This window comes from Poecilia latipinna, unplaced genomic scaffold, assembly GCF_001443285.1.
Source record: "Poecilia latipinna isolate Pla-1442-1.1 unplaced genomic scaffold, P_latipinna-1.0 Scaffold869, whole genome shotgun sequence".
Lineage (NCBI taxonomy): Eukaryota > Metazoa > Chordata > Actinopteri > Cyprinodontiformes > Poeciliidae > Poecilia > Poecilia latipinna.
In genome coordinates, this window is record NW_015113485.1 from 42932 (window position 1) to 64981 (window position 22050).

Here is a 22050-nt window from a genome sequence, read left to right on the forward strand (position 1 = left end):
GGCGCTAAAACTCACAGCTGACACACCCCGTTAATATTTTTTTTCTCACTACTTCCTTCTCACGTTTCAGTCTTTACCTGCCTCTTGCGGCGTCCAACAGGTTGGTCATTTTTTTCCGCTCTCAAGATTGAAACTGTGAATGAATCTGTTGTGATGGTCAGTGTGTATAATGTAGGAAACATTCCTGGAATATTTACTTTATTTAAAAGGTAGCTCTGCTGCTTGGAGAGATACCTTTCCTTTTTTTCTTGGCCGTCTTTTTCCTTTTAAAGTGGGTTAAAGTCAAACACGGAAAGATTTCCTGGTATATCTCCTTCTTCCAGCCTCACATTTTCATATTAAATTCAAACCGACTTTGATTTTAATCGCGGCCTTTTGCTGCTTCGTGACATTGTGCAGGCTCAGGTTGCAGACCAAGCTTCCAGTTTTTGGAGCAAAGGTCTGTTTAAGTTAAAGATTTACACGTTGCATCAGTGTGGGACGGTGCGTGGATACCACTCAGCAGAGTAAACTGTGCTTATGAATGGAAAACCTCATTCAGCTGCCATTTATTACACACACGTCTCGCCTAATTTCTTACGCAGCGGGGGTTTGGGTTTTTATACTTCAATGGCAATTTGCTGCTTCGAGTGTAAACAAAACCTGCAGGAAAATGACTGAAATGCAAAAAAAAATAAAAAATAAAAAATTGCAAGTTTCATTTTTACGCAAGAGACGCTTGTTAAAAATGTCTCCCAGTTGAAACACATTTTAACAAGCTAGCGATAAAAATGAACCTAAAGAGAAAAAGTGTATGGATTTGATCAAAATGTTGTTTTTAATATCAAAAACAGCTTTATAATTATAACATTTTCAATTACTTTACAGCAGCAGATTGTGTTTGTGGAATAATAGGAAGCATAAAGGATTTGATTGTCGTGTGAATGCAGTGAATTTTTTTGTAATATGAATGTTAAATTTAATTAAGTTGACTACAAGGTGCGTGGTTGTACTGCTGCCGTTCAGCATTTAAAGTCGTGGGTTCAAATCTTTCTACATGTTTGCTTGTTCTCCCTGTTTGTGCCTGATTCTTTCTGGGTACCCTGAGATTAATTCATCTCCTAAATTGCTGTCAGATACAACTCAGACTGATTGGAATGACTTTTGTCTATTATTTAAAGTCAAACGTTTTCTGTGGCTTTCTGAAAAACATCTGTAGCTTCTTAGGACATTTTGTCTTGTCCAAGCAACTCTTCAAAACCAGCTGCTGCTGTAAAGTAGGAAACGCTTTAGTATTTCACATTGTGCTGTTTCTGTCAATTTGTCAACAGATGAATCAACATAATGCGATGAACAAAGCAATGAAGACAAGTTAAAATATAACTTTAGGAAGGTTAAATTTATGCAGCAGTTTCTAGGTTTATACTGTAGAGAAGGGGCGTCAAACTCATTTTTGTTTTGGGCCAAATTAAGATCATGAATGATCTTAAAGGTCCAGTTGATAAAACTTGTTCACAAAGTGTTAAAATATCAATGAATTTTTAAAATTAAATGACATAATTGAACATCTTTTCAGTCCCTCCAGGATTTTGTGTTTTTGTGGTACTAATTTGGAAATATTTGCAATATTTGCGCCTATTTATGACGGAAAATGCAACTTTTTATTCCTCGCTGTATTGATTACGGACTATAATCTGACATCAGTTAAGGCTGAGGCAGCTGTTTAGTTCAAGTAAGAAAAATTTTGACAATTTTTGAGAAAAATCTGCGATAAACTCCGAATGATGAGCGCAAAAAAGTGCGGGGATTTATTGCTTTTCCATGGATTTCCACAATAATTCTCAAGAAACTGGAGGGACTGATTGATATTATTGGGCAGTAAATCATGGTATGTTGACTCAAAGCGTTGACAGTTTTAGCATCATATTGACCCACTCAGGACTAATGCAAATAGTGTGATGCGAGTGGGAGGAGAGAGGAGACGGGGGTCAGAGGGTAAAACTGACCGAAGAGTCTCGTTCTGGTGAGATGGGACTCGGTGAAAGACGAGCGCGCAACTTTGTAACTGAGAAGGTTAAATTACACAAATAAAAGCAACACATTAAAACGAGGATTGGCGCTGCTGGATGAATGGTTTTATGAAAATGGGTAAGTCGATCGGTCGCTTAGAATACAGTAGAAATAGCTTTTTTTTTTTGTCCCACAGAGGGGAAATTCAGCATCACATATGTAGGTTCATACGGAAAGCCCCTGAAGTTATAAAAATATCTAAAAAAACAAGCTTAGCAATAGTAACAGTATTAATAATATACTGCACAAGATCATAATGTGAAGATGCTGTGCAGCTTTTAGAGTACATTATACTCACAATCTATGGGAAGTGCAACATGACTTCTTAAAATTTACATAATTTGCATGTGTGTTTCCTTATTTGATGGTGAATAAGAGATTTGATCAAATTGAATCAACAACATGTTTTAAAGTTTGAAATGCATCATTTTGTTGTATTACATGTTAATGATTCTGCTTTTTAGTCGGTTTGATGGTCAGTGTTGGAGCAGAAACTAGTTTTTCCACCTGATTACATTCAGTGCCTTGCAAAATTAGTCATAGCCTAGAACTCAGTCATTTTCACAAACTGTGTTTTTATTCAGATTTTATAGGACAAACCAAAATGACATGGTTTTCAAAACGTTTCTGATTAAAAAATCTGAAAAGCTTCTTCTACCAATAAATGAACTTCAGTCCTGCCAACAGTTATTAAACTGTTGTTTGAAGAGCTTAGAGGTTTGCTAGGGAGCAACAAACAGCGTCACCAAGAAACACAGCAGATAGTTAAAGGGAAAATAAGCAGAGAATCTTAAAGTTGGGTTATAAATTATTTGATATATATCTGATCTATGAGATTATCATCTGAAAATGGAGAGAGTTTGGTACAAATGCAAAACTGCCATGGCACTGTGGTTCAACTAAGAGAGTAATTGAAGAAATAACTGGTAACTCTGGAGGAGCTGCAGAGATGGTGGAAAAATCTGATCAAAAGCAAGTTATTTATGAAGCGCCGTCCCTTTAAAAATAGTATTTTAAAGGGGTTGTAGAAGTAATAAAATAAAGAATTTAGCTTGAAATAAACCCATGTTCCACAATGAAAAAAATGTATGCATGGGGTGACTTATTCCACATTTTAGGAGCAGCTATCATAAAAACCAGGCATCAACCTGCTTTTTTCAGCAGAACAAAGTGGTTTGATTGCAGCATGTAGAGTCAAAAGGTCACTCAAGTGTGGAGGCACCAGTCAATTTAAAGATTTAAAAACAGGCAATAAAACTGATTGTTGTGGAGAAGCCAAAATGGGAGTAGTGTGGCTCCACTTGCATGAGTAACCATAAGTAGTACATGATGCACATCTGGCTTTTAGTGATAAAAAATAGACATCAGATGTCCCATTTTCTGTTTAGAGGACACATCAAACATGTGATAGGAGGCGCCCTAGCTCAGGGGTGCACAAACTTTTCCATGCCAAGGACCCCCCATTAGCTTCTGTCCAGGGACCCCCTTTAAGAACCCGCAAACAATGCAACAAAATACGTACAAATAATCACCTTTTAGCATGCTTTTAATACCATTTCAATAAATAATTTTAACTTATACTTTTATGATAAAGATGGAGAAACAGATTCGATTTTGCGCTTTATTTGAAGGGGTGTGCATAAGACTGACGTGGCACTGTCATGAACATGACATAACACCTGTCATGAACATAAAGGAGTCTTTATGAATGTTTATGACAGTTGTCAGGAAGTGTCATTTGGCAAATAATGACACTTTTAATGCAAAGTTGCTCTAAAAGTTGCATTAAAAGTCCCTTAAAAATGCCAACTTTGTATGATTTTGTAAATTATGAAAGTTTAATGCAATGTTGGCACTTTAAATGCAACTTTTAGAGCAACTTTGATTTAAAGGGTCATTATTTGCCAAATGACACTTCATGACAACTGTCATAAACATTCATAAAGACTTCTTTATGTTTTTATGTTTTGCATTATTTTACTCCTAGAGCTCCCAAGGGACCACGGCCCCCTCTTTGAAAAACACGACACTACCTAATATGTACCTAATATCTATTTTCTTGGGTAAAACTAACACTTTAAAGCTTTCTGAGCTTATCATCCTCACTGTGAAAGCTGGTGGTGAGAGCATCATGCTAAGGGGACGACTCTCTTCACGCTAAATACCATCCTGGAATAAAACCTGTTAGAAGACTGCAGACTGAGGCAAGGACTCACTTCCTAGAAGGAGAGAAACACTAGAGGAATGGCTTAAATCAAATCACATTCATGTTTTAAAATGGCCCAGTCAAAGTCCAGACTTGAGAATCGGCGCCAAGACTTGAACTCTGATGTTTGTGGCATTCTCAGGCTTGTTTTTAGAAAGTATCGATACAGGAAACAAACACGCGCCATATTTTTCAGAAGTAAAACATGAAAACCAAATAAACTCACTTATATTTATTCACATTTTTCTGTTATGCACTGCCACCTCTGTTCATGAAACCTCAATACAATGCACTGTAGCTCTGGGATGTCATATGACAAATGGTGGAAAAGTGAAGTTGTGTGAATAGTTGTCTAGACTCTTATCAGTCACGGTGTTTCCGGCCGGACTCGTGTTTTGTAACTCCGGTGTCTTTGACCCGAACGGTGCTTTATTTATAACCAGCCTTCCAAGAACAGGAATCGATGTGTGTGTTTTCAGGTGCGTGCGCACATCTCCATGTGAGAGAGGACGGGTCTGAGGTAGGAGGATCTCAGTGGGACCTGTGATGATGTGTGCAGCAGAGCGGCAGAACTGGGTCGCAGGGAGGTGCAGAGAGGAAGCAAAAACAGGGGAAACTGACAGATTCTGAATCTGCAGGACGGAGGAGCTTTGGGGGTTCATATTATGCTGCAAAGCTCCTAGACAGCAGAGTTTTCCAGGCTACCTGCCCGTTGAGCGTAGAGGACTCTGATGCAGCGTCAGAAATAATGCAGATGCAGTTCCTCCGTTTCCTCCTTGTTTTTAGAAACGCAGCCTGCCTCCTTTCCTCACCTCTTCACACCCTGTCGTGTTGCTTGCACTGACCTTGTCTGTCAGTTCTGCCCACTCGTCTTCATGGCCCGTATTTGGCTTTTACTACAGTAGAAAAAAAAATAAACACAGGCCCGACTGACTGTGACATCCTTCAAAATTTATTCAATTATTTGAGATTGATCCTTTCATCAAGCTCTAGAAGGCTTCCGCGTGAAAACCGGAGCTAAGTTTTCTGGTTTGATCTCTTAACTCTTCACCAACAATGGAGAATAGCATGTTGAGTACCACTAACTACTAACTGCTTCTATTTTTAGTCTAAAAATAACAAGACGGGATCTCTAAAAATTCTTGGAATCAGATTGTTTGCATTGACGAATGAAAAGCAGAGATAAGCAAACAGAACACCAGCCATTGCCAGTGCAAACTCAAACTTTAAATCGATACTTTCTAGAAACATGGAGCTGTTTTCTTAGAAACAGATGTTACATGTTGAATGCCAGGCTGCAAGGCCGGTAGCAATTTTTCTCTCTGACAGAAACCAGAGGTCCAGCTGGAAGAAAAACGAGCATCAGACTCGTCTTTGTTGGAGGGGGACACACAGACGTGAACACAAATGCAGATCTTATTGTGCATCTGCTGCAGCTGCAATAATAAAACCGTCGCTGTGATGAAGAACAGGGAGCTTTTATTAGTCACATAGAGAAGCAACTTCTACCCTTTCAGTCTCTTTAAAACACACTTTGGTGCTTTTAAGCTTGTTCCAAAGCGGGGGTTGCAACATGAAATGTGCCCCCCAAATGAAGTGGGTCTCTTGTGTTGAAGCAGTTCAAAGCAAAAGTACCAGATTTGCATTTATTAGTTCATTTCTTTAAGCATTAGGTGCCTTAAGTAGACATATGTGAGAGCTGCTGGATTAGCAGGAGCCTTAGCAGTGATGTGCACAAAGTGTTTTGCAGAGTTTGACGTGTTTTATTTTGATTTTGTGTGATAGAGTAACACAAATTAGCTTATAATCGCAAAGTGGAAGGAAAAGGTTACATATTCCCTTCTGTTGTCTCTGCAATAGCAAAATCTGAAAAGTGTGGCTCACACCCTCCTGCTTAGTTCAATGCTTTGTAGAAATATCATTTGCTGTGATTAGAGCTGTGAGTCTTTAGGAATTTGTTTTAGCGTTAACTGAGCTGGATGAATATCTGGACTTTAACTAGACCATTCTAACACATCAATATCCATTGTGGCTCTGACTGCCGGATTTATACTGGGATTAAATTACTTTGTTCAGGAAAACCGGCAACACTTTATCTTTTTTATGAGTAGCAGAGTAGAGGGGGGCAAATACAAATGGCAGACACACATTTTGGTTTTGATCAGCAAATTAATGTGGAAAAATACATTTCTAGTATTTTGTGACACGTTTGTAGCAAAGCAAAATGTGAGAGTTTATGGGGTGTAAATACTTTTACACACCGCTGCATGCGAAGCTTTGTGACTGAGTTAATCTGTGACGCTTTTTCTCCATTTTACCACTTTATTTCTAACAGATGGAAGATTTATTTTCCTTTTCCTCTGAAACATTCATAACATCACTCTGACAACAAAAACAAGAAAGTTTCAACCACATTGTTCCATCATATCTTCCCTGAGCATCTTGAACGCACCATTTATCATTTTCTGACGTTCTGCTCCACTGAAGAGGGAAACATTATTTCACAACAAATGTCTTGTGCACCTTTTAGTCGCCTGGAAAACCTTCTGCTTTGAACGACTCACCTCATTTATTACCTTTGTACTCTCAGTTTTCAGACGCCCTTTAAGTGCTCATCAAAGAATATCTGCAGAGCAGTGGCGTGTGGCTTATATCATCAGCTGCTAAACACAGATGAATGTCAGCATGTAATCCTGTGTGACCCCTGCAGGTGGTTGTTAATGTCAGGCCAGCGTCTCGGTGAAAATTAGAAATCGATCATTCTTCGTTTATCGCAGATCCAGATCTCACTTTGCACCCTTCGTTCATTTTCACAGCTGGAGTTCGCAGCCGAGCTTCCGCGATTAGCTTCTCCCCTCTGACGATGACGCTCTCCCTGTCCCCTCAGCTCTCATCAGGCGCTACTCGGATGTGATGACAATGCCGGACTCTTTCATTCAGCGCCAGCAGCTGGACGCCAGCATGGCTGACACCTTCCTGGAGCATCTCTGCCTGCTGGACATCGACCAAGAGCCGATCACGGCCCGCAACACCAGCATAATCTGCACCATCGGTGGGTGTCACAACCGGCCCAGACGGCGGGTTTAGGCTCTTAGGTTCGTTTTCTGGCAGCTGTCATGGCCGACTTCCTGTCACAACAGACATGTCCAGCTGTCAGCGCACTGGCAGAGTTTGTTGGTCAGGAGTTGCAGCAATAAGTCATCAGAAAATGAGAAGAATAGTTTGAAGGAAAAGTTATTCTGGGGGTTTTTCTTGTTAGTTTTTTGTTTTAATTCTTCCTCATCAAGAAGAATAAATACATGGAACTGATTATTAGCTACTTTCATTTTCTTATTTTACAGACAAAAAGTCAGATTAGTCTCAAACAACAAATTTGCTCTGTTTAATTTAAAAATAATATTTTTTGCTTTGTATTTCAACATTCTTGAGTTTGATCCAACAAAACTTTTTGATTATTTTAAACAGTCAAGGCTGGGTGTTGCACAGGTTTATGGGAAACTTCCAGGCTTGGCTGGAGGTTTTTGGTAAATTGAAATGCTTGTCTTAAAAACAGACACAATGTCCACTGCCACTCACTTCTTCAGATGATTTTATTTTCTCTGAGTCTTCGCTTGATGAATTAGAAAATACCATTCACTTATAAAGTCTTTCTGTCTGTTCTGTTAAAAACTTTCTGCAAGGCACAATGCATCATTTTTAGCAAACCTCCAGTCTAGCTAGTGTCAGATGTTTTTATTCATGGGAATGAAAATCTTAATGTTGGGCTTGCGGTGATCTATTTGATTTTTCAGGGAGGAATGAGCTCACGACACACACTTTCAGTAAATTTAGAAAACCGGAAATTAAGAACACAAGTTTAAATTTTAATTATGGACTTGCGTATGATCAAACCTCTGCGTTTTGAGTTAAACATAGACAGCATACTCCTGCAGAATTAGTAAAGATAATTCAAATTGGTCATTTACTAAACCATTTTTGACTTCTAGGTGTTGGTCACCAGTTTTTTTGGTCTCATTTTATGTTGGCCTTCTTCATTCAGTCCAAAACTGTTCTTGATTTTTATGTTTACAAGAAACAAGCTCCAAAGTGAACAGCTTCAGCAGCTTGACTGCAATTTCAATCTGCTCACCTGGACAAACCAGATCCTCTCTGGTTGTCAAAATGCTGGATCTGTGATAAGAAATCAATACATTTTATCGTTACAAATTCAACCAGATTATATGTCAGGATCTTATTGATGGCTACAATGTCCTGACAAAGTTTATTTATAAAGAACATTTTACTAACGGTGCTCCACATATTTGGACCTGCATGTATAAATTTGCACATTGAAACTGTATTTTGGAAGCAAACAATGGTTAAAGTGAGTTATCTTTAACACCGTATCAGTTTAAACATCCCCAGAGACAGACTTTTACTAACATGCCATCTCTGTGACGTTAATTAAAAATTATTCAGGGACAGAAATCCCTGCATGTGCTCAGAACCACTAAACGTGATTAACTCCGTCCAATAATTTATGGGAAGATTAGGCTCTGCCAGTCTAAAACCTCTGCAAATCTAATTCATAAATATGGTATTAAAAATAATTTAGCAACTGAGAGTGGAGATTGTTCCTCTGGTCTGTTGAATCAGCCTTTAAAATGATTTTGGATAGTTATGGACAGAGCTTCCTCTATGCAGAACAGCAGATACGCAGCAGACAGAACAAAAAGCACCTAAACCAATTTGGGTTCAGTGGTGGAGATGACATATGGCTGAATGCACATCTGTGAAAGGAGCATTAGTATTGAATTATAAAGACAGACTGTGCAACAACATATGTTTCCAATAAATCCGCCCAGAAAAAAGATCTACTTTACAAAAAGAACCACGAAGTTTGGAGCTTTAATCAGTTTGGAGAGTCTTACAGGCAAATAACCTGGACAGTTATTCTGCTAAACGGTGGAGAGAGAAGTTGAATGAAGGGGAGGAATGAATGATGAGAATAATAAGGATGAATATTGCACTGCAGCGATTTGATGCTGAATGAAACTGGACTGTAATTAAATCAATTTGATTGATTTGGGCATTGTGTAACTGAATCAGACTTGGGCTTGTTTTTGTATAGTTATGAGAGGAACTGGTGTACTAATGGGCTTGCATCAGCCCCATGTCTCACTCCACTTTATATTAGTAAGAAATCCAGAGGCTGTTTAAGCAACAGTGAATGGAAGCAGCTGAAAGTCTCACTGATAATACCTACCAACATTTTCTCAGGGAAAAACGCCACACCACTCAAACTCCGAGATCTGTCTGCAGTAACACTATGAAAACCTCCTCTTAAAACAAATCCTACACATGTTCTGGACGGAAAATGTTGGAATCAACATCTGTTGTTCATTTGGCTCAGACATCGAGGATAAAAGGAAAATAAAACAGCTATTTACCAACAGAGGAGATGTTCACTAACTTGCACAAATCTTACTGATTTTGGGTGGAATTAAGGGAAAACCTGTAAAATAAAGTATATGATGTACATCTAATTTTATTTTTTATTCAAATTAGTCAGAAAACTCTTTCCTTTGTTGATGTTTTTTAAAGCGACCAAAGTATCAAAGCGTCACATTTCATCCAAAGAGTGATGGATTCACGGTCAGAGATCAGACATAAATGTATAGATCTGAAAATATATTTGGAACGTGATCATATTTAATTAATAGGTATATTGATCTTATTGGTTATTTTATTTAGCCTTTGGTTAAACCATTCATTTAGTTTATGGTTAAATGTACTAAAACAATTGTTTGTTTTTTTTTGTAGATTTTTGTCGTAATAATGTCTCTTTAATTGTGACGCAGTGCATGATGGGAGTAGAAAGTTCATGACCCGTAAAGAGAGAACTCAAACCATGGATTTCGTTTAATAAAGTTGCACAAAAGCGAAAATCTATGTGCGTTTGTAAGTTCTTTTTAGGGTGCAACATGAACAACGAAAAACACAAACATGACGGACATTATTCATGGAGGCGGTCGTAATTTTATTATTATTGTAAAAAAAAACTGTTGGCAGTGTTTAGCTACTCGTTAATTCAGCATTTTCCTGTTGCTAAGGTCTTTAATGTCAAGAAAATAATTAGTTTTCTGTTTAAAACAGGCGGTTTTGCTAATGCTGGGTTTCTTTTTAGGAGAGATTCTCTTATTTGCTTCAAAAGAAAATGGAAAGACCAGCTGGGATTTATTGATATTTCATGCTATTAACATTTCCAGGTGATTTAACCTTTAAGCATAAAATCTGTCATTCCAACTGAATTGAGTTAAATTGAAGTTTCATGCTGAAACCCTTCTCGTTTAATTTCTTTTTCAAAATTGAGGAATGAATAAATGAGGGATTAAATCAGAGGAGAAAGTGTCCAGTCATCAGAGTCTTGGTCCCTTGAACCTTCCTGGATCCCAGCCTCATTAAGAGACTCTAACAGTTTGAAGTTTCACTTTAAGCATGAACAGACTTACTGCAGCTGAAGAAACAACTCAGACAGTTATTCACACCCACAGCTAATTTAGTGTTCTCGTTTACTGTGATCGGGTTATGTTTGGCCTGTGGGAGGATAACCGAGCAGCCAGAGAAAAACAATGAAAGCACTTAGCAAAAACTGCAAACTCCACTCAAAATTAGATGTTAGAAGCCTTGCTAACATAAAGCCACTGGAAAATGGAAGATAAAGTCCAATAAAAAAGTAAATCAACTTGGTTCCTTTGAAAATGATGCAACATAAAGAGGAAACACAACACTCTAACAAAGAAGTACATAAACCTTTTAAATGTTACAATAGCCGTGTTTTAATTAATGCTCATTTTGAAGTGACGGTTTAGAAAACATTGGCAAAATTCAAAATAACTTCCTCAATTTTGCAAAAAGGTTTTTACGCTCGCTTCAGGTGGTTTTTGCCTTTCCGAAAGTGTGAATACGCTAAAGAGTCAGACAAGAACAAAACAATTAGTCAGTAGTAGAATAATCTGGAAAGGAGAGGACAAAAACTGAGATTATAAATTCAGAGATGAGTGGAAACAGGTGAAGTACTTGACCAATGCAGAACAGCTGCAAAGGAGCAACTGAGGAAGGATGGCAAAAGGAAATGACAAAACAGGAAACAGAGGAAACTAATTAGACACAGCATGGTCTCATACAAAGCCAAAAGTGAGAAAGTAACTTGAAAGCAACACCAAAATAAAACAGAAACTACATCAACAAATAGTCAAAAAAGTAAATAAAACCAGCAGTATACATAATCAATTCCTGACGATGCAAAATTTTCCTGAAATTATTTTAAATGAGCAAATAGCACAAAAAAACCCCCTGTTGTGTATGCTTTTAAAATACACAATTCTTATTTAGAAAAAGCGTAAAACAGGGATCCTTGTGTTCTGCAGGTTTTAAATGAGACTCTGCTTCACCACAGCCGAGTCTAATAATCAGGTCTTTAGCAGAACTTACCTGGAAAACTTGATATAAAATAAACTTCATTTATTGAAAATACACGATGAAGAACTGATTCCTTTGATTGGTGATCAGTTTCTTGCTCTAATTATGATCTGCGTCATTTCTCAGGCCCAGCATCTCGATCCGTCCCGAAGCTCCAGGAGATGGTCAAGGCGGGGATGAACATCGCTCGTCTAAACTTCTCCCATGGATCTCATGAAGTGCGTGAACCGCAGTGATTGATGCTTTCCTCTGCTCCCCATTTCAGAATCCAACAGCCTGCACACTGCGGTCATGCCGTTGGTTTTGCACTCAGTCGTAAATTACTCTTGTTCTCTGCCTTCTAGTATCACAGCGAGACCATTAAAAACATCAGGGAGGCAGTGGAGACCATAACATCTGACCCTTTGTATTATCGAGCGGTGGCCATTGCTTTGGACACGAAGGGCCCAGAGATCCGCTCTGGTCTGGTGAAAGGGGTGAGTGTGCATAAAGAAGTGCAGGAAATCTCTTCTCCCTGGCGCCGCGGTTTGTTACAGGTTGTTATTTCTGCTGGAGAAACAACAGCTGTGGGCGTGAGCTGCTTAGCATTTTCATCATCATTGTACTGTGTTGTGTGTGATTCTGCTGCCTTCAGCCTACTGTGCAGAACAAATACCTCCAAGGTGTTGGCAGACTCCTCATGCCTTGATTAGCTGACAAGATGCACTGTGTGAAAAGTGATCCCCGCTTCGTGTGTCTCATCAATCGGTTTAACAGTTTGTCTGGAAGATTAAATGGCTTCTAAGTCTCTAGCAGTTAATGATAATCAGAAATATACAATTTAGCATGCGAGGATTATTGTTTCCTCTCATGGTGGCTGACGAATGAAGCAACTCAACACAACAGCAACTTTACACAAACATCAGCTGAGATGATTGCATTTATCCAAGAGAGAAGCTAGTAAATTTAGAAAATCACACATTGTAAGCTGAATCTTCACCTCTTGTTCAGCTGGTTCTTGTAGGAAGTTGGAAAAGCAGAAAATTAAACCCTGCAATGTCCAGGACGTTGATTCAGATGCCCTGGAATAGTTTATGGTTGCCCTTTAACAGCCAGTCAACTCGAGCAAACTTTGCCTGTTTATTCATTCTGTTGCAGTCGTAAAGGTTCATCCTGTATCTGGTAGGTTTCTGGTTCGAACCTCTGTTTCTTCTGTTCCGGTCACTTTGCTGTTGCTTCCTTGGTTGAGACTTTATGAAGCACGACACAAGTGCAGCCAGATAACTAGCACAGTAGTTTTCAGAATTGATATTGCAGAATATGTAGCTTAATGCTGCTGTTTACGGTTTTTCACCCGCTCTCACTTATTAACAAAGCAGAATAATGTGGCTGTTATCTTACTATGATTGTTATTTATGCTCCTAATTCTTTGTGAGTAAAACATCAGCGCCTCTCCGTCTACTTGCATTATGTTGAGAAACAAGTTTTGTCGAAGCCCTGCAGCTTTGAAGTCAATCATTCTCAGGCTGCGATCCTGACAGGGTGCGAACTTGACAAAAACAGGCGTCAGCTCGATTGAAATGCAGGGGAAAGACTCCGCACGTGAGACAAATATTCCAAGTGACACCATGTGGACACTGAAATAAATATTTATTTTGAAGAAAACTGGAGCTTCTTTCTGGAATGTGTCTGTTTGTGATTTATTTTATGGAGATTTTGAAGCCATTTCATGTCAACTCCTCCCATCTACAAGTTTTGCCAGAAGAATGACAAAACATGCTTCTGGTTTCTAAAAATGTTTTTCCAGTCTGTCAGTCCCTGTCAGGTTTTGTGTGTGTGTGTGTGTGTGTGTGTTTGTGTTTTACGTCTGTGTTTTTGTGCAGAAAGTGGAAGAAGAGGTGGAGCTGGCGAAGGGCAGCCATGTGCGAGTCGTGACTGCAGAGAGTGACAAAGACAAGACAGATGGGAAGATAATCTGGGTGGACTATCCCAACTTGCCTAAAGTCCTGGAAAAGGGAAAAAGGATTTACATCGATGACGGCTTGCTTGCACTCAAAGTAGTAGAAATAGGTAACATGCATTTTATTATCCCCACTTTTCATTGGTTAAACAATCTAAATGCAAGCAGAAAGTCAAAAATAGTAAGCTATAGAAGTGTTTATACATTGCTATCGTAAGACTGGGCTTTTAGATATTTATATTTTTTGCACTTTTGATTGTTTTTATTTAACAAAATGAAAATTGGTCTCAACCAAAAGTGCATGGTTAACAGTCTCAACTGGACATATAGAGAAATTCAACATGGCTTCCAGCTGGTTCTGATCGGCCCGTCATCAACAGCATGAAGGTATTTTAAATTTCCCAAGTCTTTGAAAGTTTTCCAAATGTTTAGTTTTTGACTCCTAATGGAACTGGGACCAATAGAATAAGAAAAAAAAACCTAAAATAATGGACTAATCATCAAAAATGTTGATATTTTGTTTTCATTATTTGCTTAAACTTAGTTTTTTTCTGTAAATACACGTGTGTACAAATATGGTCATCCCGTATCCAGCAGGTAAAATAAATATTGAACACATCATTCTTAGTAAACATATTTCTAAAGTTGCTATTGACATTAAATTTTCATTAGGTGTTGGTAACAACCTAAATAAACTATACATAGAAAGAAATCAAAACAATTAGTTCAGAAATTAAGTAATGTGTAATAATGTGAAATGACACAGGGAAAAGGTATTGAACATGTTTACTGATATTTATTACAAAAGCCTTTGTTGGTAATGACAGCTTTAAGCTGCACGTGTTGTTCAGCTGTGATTTTGACCCATTCTTCCACCCAGAGACTTAAATCTTGAAGGTTTGCAGCAGGGCTATTACTCTTATCCTCTAGGCTTCATGCTGGTCTTGCTCCTGCAGGTCCGGACTGGGTGGACACGGTGGTGGAGGCCGGCGGCATTCTCTGCAGCCGTAAAGGCGTCAACCTGCCCAGCTGCGACCTGATCGGCCTGCAGGCGGTCAGCGCGCAGGACGAGGCCGACCTGAAGTTCGGAGTGTCTCACGGCGTTGACATCGTGTTCGCCAGCTTCATCCGTTCGGCCCAGGATGTGAAGGACGTGCGTCGGGCTCTGGGGCCTCACGGTCGACACATCAAAGTGATCAGCAAGGTGGAGAGCAGACAGGGAGTTAAGAAGTAAGTAAGTTGGCAGGAATGTGTTTCTAAAGTGAAACCATTTGGGCAACAGAATCTGCAGGCAGCATGTCTAATAATTAGACGGTGACAGGACTCATAAATCTGTAATTGACGGTGGTCTGCCGCCTCCATCAGCCTGGAAGTGAGGATCGTTTGTCAGTGGTGGATTTGACGTCTTTGATAAGCGAGCGGTGTGGTTGTCTGTGTAAGTTATTGCTGCCATTAAAAAGATCAGACACAGTTTATGTCACACCTCGGCTGCCTGCGTTACTTATCTGATGCTCTGCTGCACCTGGCAGCTGACGACGTTAACACCCAGCTTTACTTACAGTGACTCCGTCTTTTAATGCTCGGAGAGAAACGCACATTTTGTACATTTTCTGATTAACCAAATGTTGCACAGTCCTCTGGACTGGAGTATTTTTTTTATTACTACAGAGAGTTTATGTTAAAATATGCCCTTGCTGTACCATATTTTTACTTTTTATGATGTTTTTGAATATATTTTTTATATTTTCTCTGAGTCTTTTTGCTGGTATTGCCTGTCGCTTTGCTGCTGTTCCACAGAAAAAGTCCACATTGTGGGACAATAAAGGATATTTGTAATTCTATAAAATATTTCCTACTGCTTTTTTCTTGCATTTAAAGCTCATATATGATTTATTTTAATTTAATACAAGCTGTTTAGAAAATTATTTATTTTATTTTATTACAACCTGTGTTAACCATACTTATAAGTATATCTTAAATTATTGTGAAAATACATTTATTTTTCACTTTATTAATTTTTTGTTTTGTTTTTTTCTCAATTGTGTGATGTCAGGAAATAATTTTATTAATTAATTAATTTATTTTAAATTGATTCATGGTTGTTTATTGTTAGAATTTATGCATTTAAGTTATTTTTTTAATGAAATATAAATTATATTTTTTTAAAAACTAAATTAAGTCAAATTTGATTAGAGATTAAATTTGAATTGTATTACATCTTGTTTAAATATAGTTCATTATTAATATTGTGTGTTTTCTCATGTAATTGATAAGTATTATTTGTTTTATTTTCAAATATTCGACTTTAAACAAACTATGTAATTCAGATGCGTGAAAATATACTTTATTTCCTCCAGTCGAAGCATTTCTCCTCCTGACGGTTTTTATTTCCGTGTCAGCTTTGAGGAGATCCTGGCGGAGAGTGATGGTGTGATGGTTGCCAGGGGTGACTTGGGAATTGAGATCCCTGCTGAGAAAGTCTTCATCGCCCAGAAGATGATGATTGGGCGCTGCAACTCTGCTGGAAAGCCCGTCATTTGTGCCACACAGGTCAGAGCGCAATCGTAGCCACGTGAAAGGATGCGGAAGTGATAAAATGTCGACTTGTAACGGCAGCTTTAGCTTGTCCAACATCAAACAAGTCAGTGGAGACCTGCATTGAAGACGCTGATTAACCTTCTCCTCCAGCATAACGCACCAATAAGCAATTTTTCTCTCGTACCCGTCTCATCTTTCTTGCACAAACCCAGCCAGAGACATGCATGCTTCCACGCTCCTGCAGCCATGTTGAGTCACAGTGCTTCATCTTGTTTATGCTCCCGCTCTTGACTCGCAGTGACAGCGTTATAGCAGGTTTGCTACTCGAGACCTAAGCTCACAAACGGCTCCCACACACCTACACACAAATCAGCGTTATCTGCAGCTCCCTCACTGCTGCTGCAGGAAATATGGTCTCTGTTAGGCGACGCTGCAAGCTGTCTCATTTTCCAAACGCCTGCCCCTCTTATTGACTCGTGTCGTTTCGTGCCCGGTTTGCTACTAATGATCTTCGAAGTTCATACTTGATTGCCTCTGCATGAATGATCTCTTATTTCCCTTTCATTGTTGTGCAATCTATCTACAAAACCCCCTACGTCCTCTCTTGGATATTTTACCACATTATCTGTTTCGTCAGTGTTTTATTCTGTGATTAAGATTCTTTAAAGGTGGGAAATTGTGCGCTTAATGTGTTTTTAGATGTTGGAAAGCATGGTCTCTCACGCACGGCCGACCCGAGCGGAGAGCAGCGACGTGGCCAACGCCGTGCTCGACGGAGCCGACTGTGTGATGTTATCTGGGGAGACCGCCAAGGGACAGTTTCCTCTAGAGGCAGTAGCAATGATGCACTCAGTGAGTCTCACAGTGTGCGAGTTTGGTCCGTTTTGCTTCATTCCCATTAGAAACACTAATTTCTTCTGTTTGCTGTTCATATTTGCTCGACGCTAGATCTGCAGGGAAGCTGAGGCCGCCATCTACCACCAGCAGCTGTTCGAGGAGCTGCGTCGGCTCACCCCTCTGTCCTCTGACCCCACAGAAGTCACTGCAATTGGAGCCGTGGAGTCGTCCTTCAAATGCTGTGCAGGGGCAATTATAGTCCTCACCACCAGCGGCAGGTAAGCCGTCGCCCCACTTGCATAAAAGTTTGTGTTTACTTTCCATTTCCTTAAATATCTGTTCACTTCTCATTCAATCTCTGTTAGGCAGAAACATATTGTGATGACAATCCTAACCTATATGCAAAGGTTCAGATCACTAGTATGACACGACTCTTAGATGTGTTACCAAATCTGTGTACACAACCACAATCCAACTGCCTTGAGTATTTTATCTAGAGCATCTCAATGTCACATTTTGCTGAATTTCCTTGGACTTTTGGGTGATTTCTGCACCTCTAAGGCTTTAAGATGGCCTGTTATGCTTCCTTGAACAGGTTAGGACTATAACAAAACGATAATCTTTAAATCTTTTGTACAAAATCATTCTTAGATAATGGGATTTCAGTCTGGTCAGTTCTGCCAGAATGAGTTGCTTTAAGGGCCTCTTGTAATTTTAAATCCAAATAAGCTGCTGCTGCCCCCCCAACTCAACGTTTCCACCGCATGTTAAAACGGCTGCAAACAAACAATTTTACAACTGTACATCTTTGAAAAGCAGAAATGGAGCCTACAGCACAATTAACAAGAATGCAGGAAGGGGTTTCTGGATGGTAAGACAACAACGAAGCACATCTTTATTTATTTATTTATTTATTTATTTATTTATTTATTTATTTATTTATTTATTTATTTATTTTTTAAGCACTTTGACTGTTTTTAGAAGCAGTTGAAACCCAAATGAAAATACAAAAACATGCAAGAAGATTTTTTTTTTTTATTTATTTCAGAAAAGGTTCCCTTAAATGTCATAATTTTTTGCATACTGTGCTCAGCTTATAAGAAACTGGGTGTTGGTTGGTGAAAATGTTTTGTTTCTGCCAGTAAAAAATACCCAACAAATAAATCTGAGTAACTCTCACTGCAGATAAATGAGTCAGCTTTTCTAAAATGACAGATGCTGGTTGTTTCTTATTATGTCATGGTTGCTGGGTGCCTCAGATGGGAAAAGCAAGAACAGCGACAGATCTGGCACCAGATTGAAGATAAATATCTCACTCCATGATGGCAGGAAAAATGATCCAAATCAGAGTCTGGCAATCAGAGGCAGACATTTGAAGGCAAAATAAACTTTTATTTCAGTTGTAAATTCACTATTTTCACACCTCTAACATCTCCAGGATCAACTAATTTATTACCAGGAGTTCAGGGAGAGAAGAAGGCAAAAGATTTGGAGTTTAATAACTAGATGTCAAACAGACCATCACAGAGAAAAACAAAAACACAAAAAGAAATCAGGATTTAACTGTGATTTATGCGGCCCTCTAAATTATAAACTAAACACAAAGTGTGCTTAGATACCCAGATAGCACAGAATGATTGAAACAACATTGAATCAACGTTGAAAGCTGACATTGAAAAAACATTGAAAGTGGCCGTGACTTGTATGTTGAATCAACGTTAGGGTTTCAACCATAACTGACATTATTTCCAAATCAGTGCCACACTTTGATTTTTATTGCAAAAAAATCACAAAGCAATCGTGAAATCCTGCAGGGTCTGAAAAGATGTTCAAGAATATTATTTAATTTTAAGAATTCATTGATATTTTATCAGTTTGCGAACAGGTTTTATCAATACATTCTGGGTTAGAAATCACAGTAGCCGACACCGAAGTGTTTGTTCCCTTTGGCTAGGCTTTTAGTCCCTTAATCAATGAAATCATCATTTGAACTCTGCATTTTGTATTCATTTATTTGGGTTATTTTTGTGTGATGTTCAAATGTCCTAAATCAGTAAGAAATCTGTAAGGCGACAGACTGCTAAAGCCTCGGCGGATCATTAAGCACTGAGGAACAAAGGTACAGTCTGACTAACAATGAGGAAATTCACATTTACATTCATCATCTGCCTTCACAGCAGACAACAGATGGGAGTGTTATGGGAAGAAAACTAGAGAACCTTTGCTTCCAGTATTAATGCTTCAGACACAAATCACCTGAAATTATCAGATGATAAACTCATCTGATAATTGACAGCAGACTGTTGTTCCTCTCTTACATTAGACTTATGGAAACCATTAGATTTAGAAGAGACACAGTGAAGTTAAATGAATGATCTGTGCTACACAACGCTAAAATCTACCTTTTATATATTTAATTAAAAGTTCTGTCCTTCTCTCCACCTTTCTGTCCAGGTCAGCGCACCTCCTGTCCAGATACCGGCCTCGCTGTCCAATCATCGCCGTCACCAGAAGCCCTCAGGTAAACTTTGATAAACTCAGAGATAAACGCTTGTGTATTTGTCTCGGATTAAATTACAGCCTAATTGTTGATGAATCATCCATCTTTTCAAAAATAAAAACAAAACAAACTGAGCAATGTGCGATACAGTCATTATTTACTCTCACTGTCTGTTGCTGTAAATATTGACGGTGTGGACACGTCAGAGTGAAAATGAAAGGAAGTTGTCTGCAGATAAAACCGGAAATCCTATAAAAAAAACATATTTAATCTTCTAAAATCATCTGGAGGAAATAGAACTTCAAGTTGTTTACTTAAATATTATTGTATCAGTCAAATCAAATCAGTTTTTATGTGTATGGTGCCATTTTACTTCAGCATTAATTGATGTTAAATTAGAATTACTCATCGAATGCAGACAGAGTTATAATAATAATTTATTATTAGGTAATTTCATCAATAAGTAGTTTGACACTCCTCTAGGCTGCAGAAGACTAGAAGGTTTCAACTTCAAGCAGAACAACAACTGGTACAACCAAAGGTGCCATTTTTCAAGGTTTTATTTCCAAATAATAATTGCACGGTTGAAAACACAAAAGGTAACTCTTTTTACGAAGGGATGAGCATAAGCCTTACATGAGACATGAAACATGACACAACAGTCATGAACATGAAGGAGTCTTCGTAAATGTTTGCGACTGTTGTAACTATATTTCAGCAAATAATGAAAGTTAATTAAAAGTGTCAACTTTGCATTATTCAGTAAATAATGAGACTTTTAATGTAAAGTCACATTAAAATTTGCATGAAAAGTCGATTAAAAATGTCAAGTTTGCATTAAAAGTGTCTTTATTTACCGAATGACACTTCATGACAACTGTCATAAACATTCATGAAGACTTCTTCATGTTCATGACTGATGCTACGTCATGTTTACGACAGTCTCATGTCAATCTTATGCACACATCTTAAAGTGTTACCAAAAACATGATTAATCCCTTTTCAGTTTAAAATTACGGGTCGCTTCATGTTGGTCTGTCTTAAAAAAAATACCAGTATAATAAAAAAACATTTTTGCTTTGTTTTGAAAAGGCTGCAGGAGTGTGAACAAATCCAAACACTGGAAGGGCAAAGATTTTAAACTGGAATAAAAATGACTGACTGCATCTTCCTCAGGTGGCGCGTCAGTCCCAGCTGCTGAGAGGCGTATTTCCTGCTCTTTTCCACCCTCTTCCTGCTCCCGTCTGGGCCGATGATGTTGACAACAGGGTCAACTTTGGCATGGAAATAGGTCAGTGTGTATGACTGATGTTTGCTCCCATCTCCTTCCTCTTGAATTTAAATCATTTCCACTGGCATTTCTCTGCAGGGAAAGCAAGGGGATTCTTCAAGTCGGGAGACATGGTGATTGTGGTGACGGGCTGGATCCCAGGATCCGGCCACACCAACATCATGAGGGCGGTGAGCGCCTAGCAGCTACGCCTCTGTACCGGATCCTAAATCTGACCCCCAGTCTGCGCTGGGAAGGCTTTATGGTGAATGTAATTGGTGAATGTGGTTTTCACTACAGCACTGTCGCAGTTTGAGGTATTACGAGGAAACGTAATCTCATGTGTGATGAATGACTCCTTCAAATAAAACTTGAAGCTTGAACTGCGGCTGACCTCTCATTGTTGTCAGGAAGCCAACTGAAGCTAACTTTAGCTTCTTTATGCATTAAAATCAGATTTTATCTGTGTGTCTGTCCATGTAACACGTTGCTACTGTTAATAAAGATAAAGATAAGGCTTTTACTCACATTTCTGAGCATATTTCCCTTCAAACTTTTTTTTATTTTTTTTAGCAAATATAAGCAGCTCTGTGTGATATATTGAAAACATTTGGGGAATTTCCTTTGTATCCACAGAGATGATCTTCCTCTCCACTAATGATCCAGTTTGTGGCATCGTTTCTTTTCTTCTAGAGATATCGACGCCCTCCTCCACTTCCTCCTCCTCCTTTTCTTTTATTAGTGTGTTTGCATATTTAACATTCCCACGAATCCTCTTCTGCAGTTTATTCAACCCTCCATCTGCAAACACACAACCTCTCTCCTTCCTCTGTGAGCCATATTCTTTCTAGCAAATGACCTTTAATCCTCAAGGACTTTTGCATTTACCTCTTCTAAGAATACCCTGTACAATCTGCAGACATAGACTTAAAAGAATAAAGAAAGATACAAAGATACAAGGTTCAAAACACAGCCATAACACAAAAACAAGGAGAGAAACTCAGGAGTCAGGAAAACGAGTCTGTACAAAATTAGTATTAAAAGAACTCAAAACCAAAGAGTAAAAACAAAACTCAAGCACTTCAAAATGAGAAAAAATGAATGCAAGAATAAAAATTGATAATAGTAACTTGGCAAAAGTAAAAGCTTTATTAACTCATACCAGTAAATATGCCAAAGAAAAAAGTTCTTACTGTTAGACTCGTGATTGTGGTCATAACATGTTGATCTAAAACTGAGGAAAATATCAA

At 38.5% G+C, this 22050-nt stretch overlaps 1 protein-coding gene across 2 annotated transcripts; it reads left to right on the forward strand.

Moving 5' to 3' along the window:
- Positions 1-9: 9 nt before the first annotated feature.
- On the forward strand, positions 10-21327 carry pklr (pyruvate kinase L/R). Of its 2 annotated transcripts, none has more exons than XM_015048260.1 (12): positions 10-100; positions 7143-7307; positions 11843-11934; positions 12061-12192; positions 13579-13765; positions 14612-14885; positions 16055-16205; positions 16893-17045; positions 17142-17308; positions 19485-19551; positions 20707-20821; positions 20900-21327. In XM_015048260.1, exons 2-12 carry the CDS (start codon positions 7169-7171, stop codon positions 21001-21003), a joined length of 1581 nt encoding a protein of 526 aa, XP_014903746.1. In that variant the 5' UTR covers positions 10-100; positions 7143-7168; the 3' UTR covers positions 21004-21327. The 2 variants fall into 2 exon arrangements, with proteins under 2 accessions (XP_014903746.1, XP_014903745.1); XM_015048259.1 differs by lacking the exon at positions 10-100 and adding an exon at positions 1998-2127.
- The last annotated feature ends 723 nt before the right edge of the window (positions 21328-22050 follow it).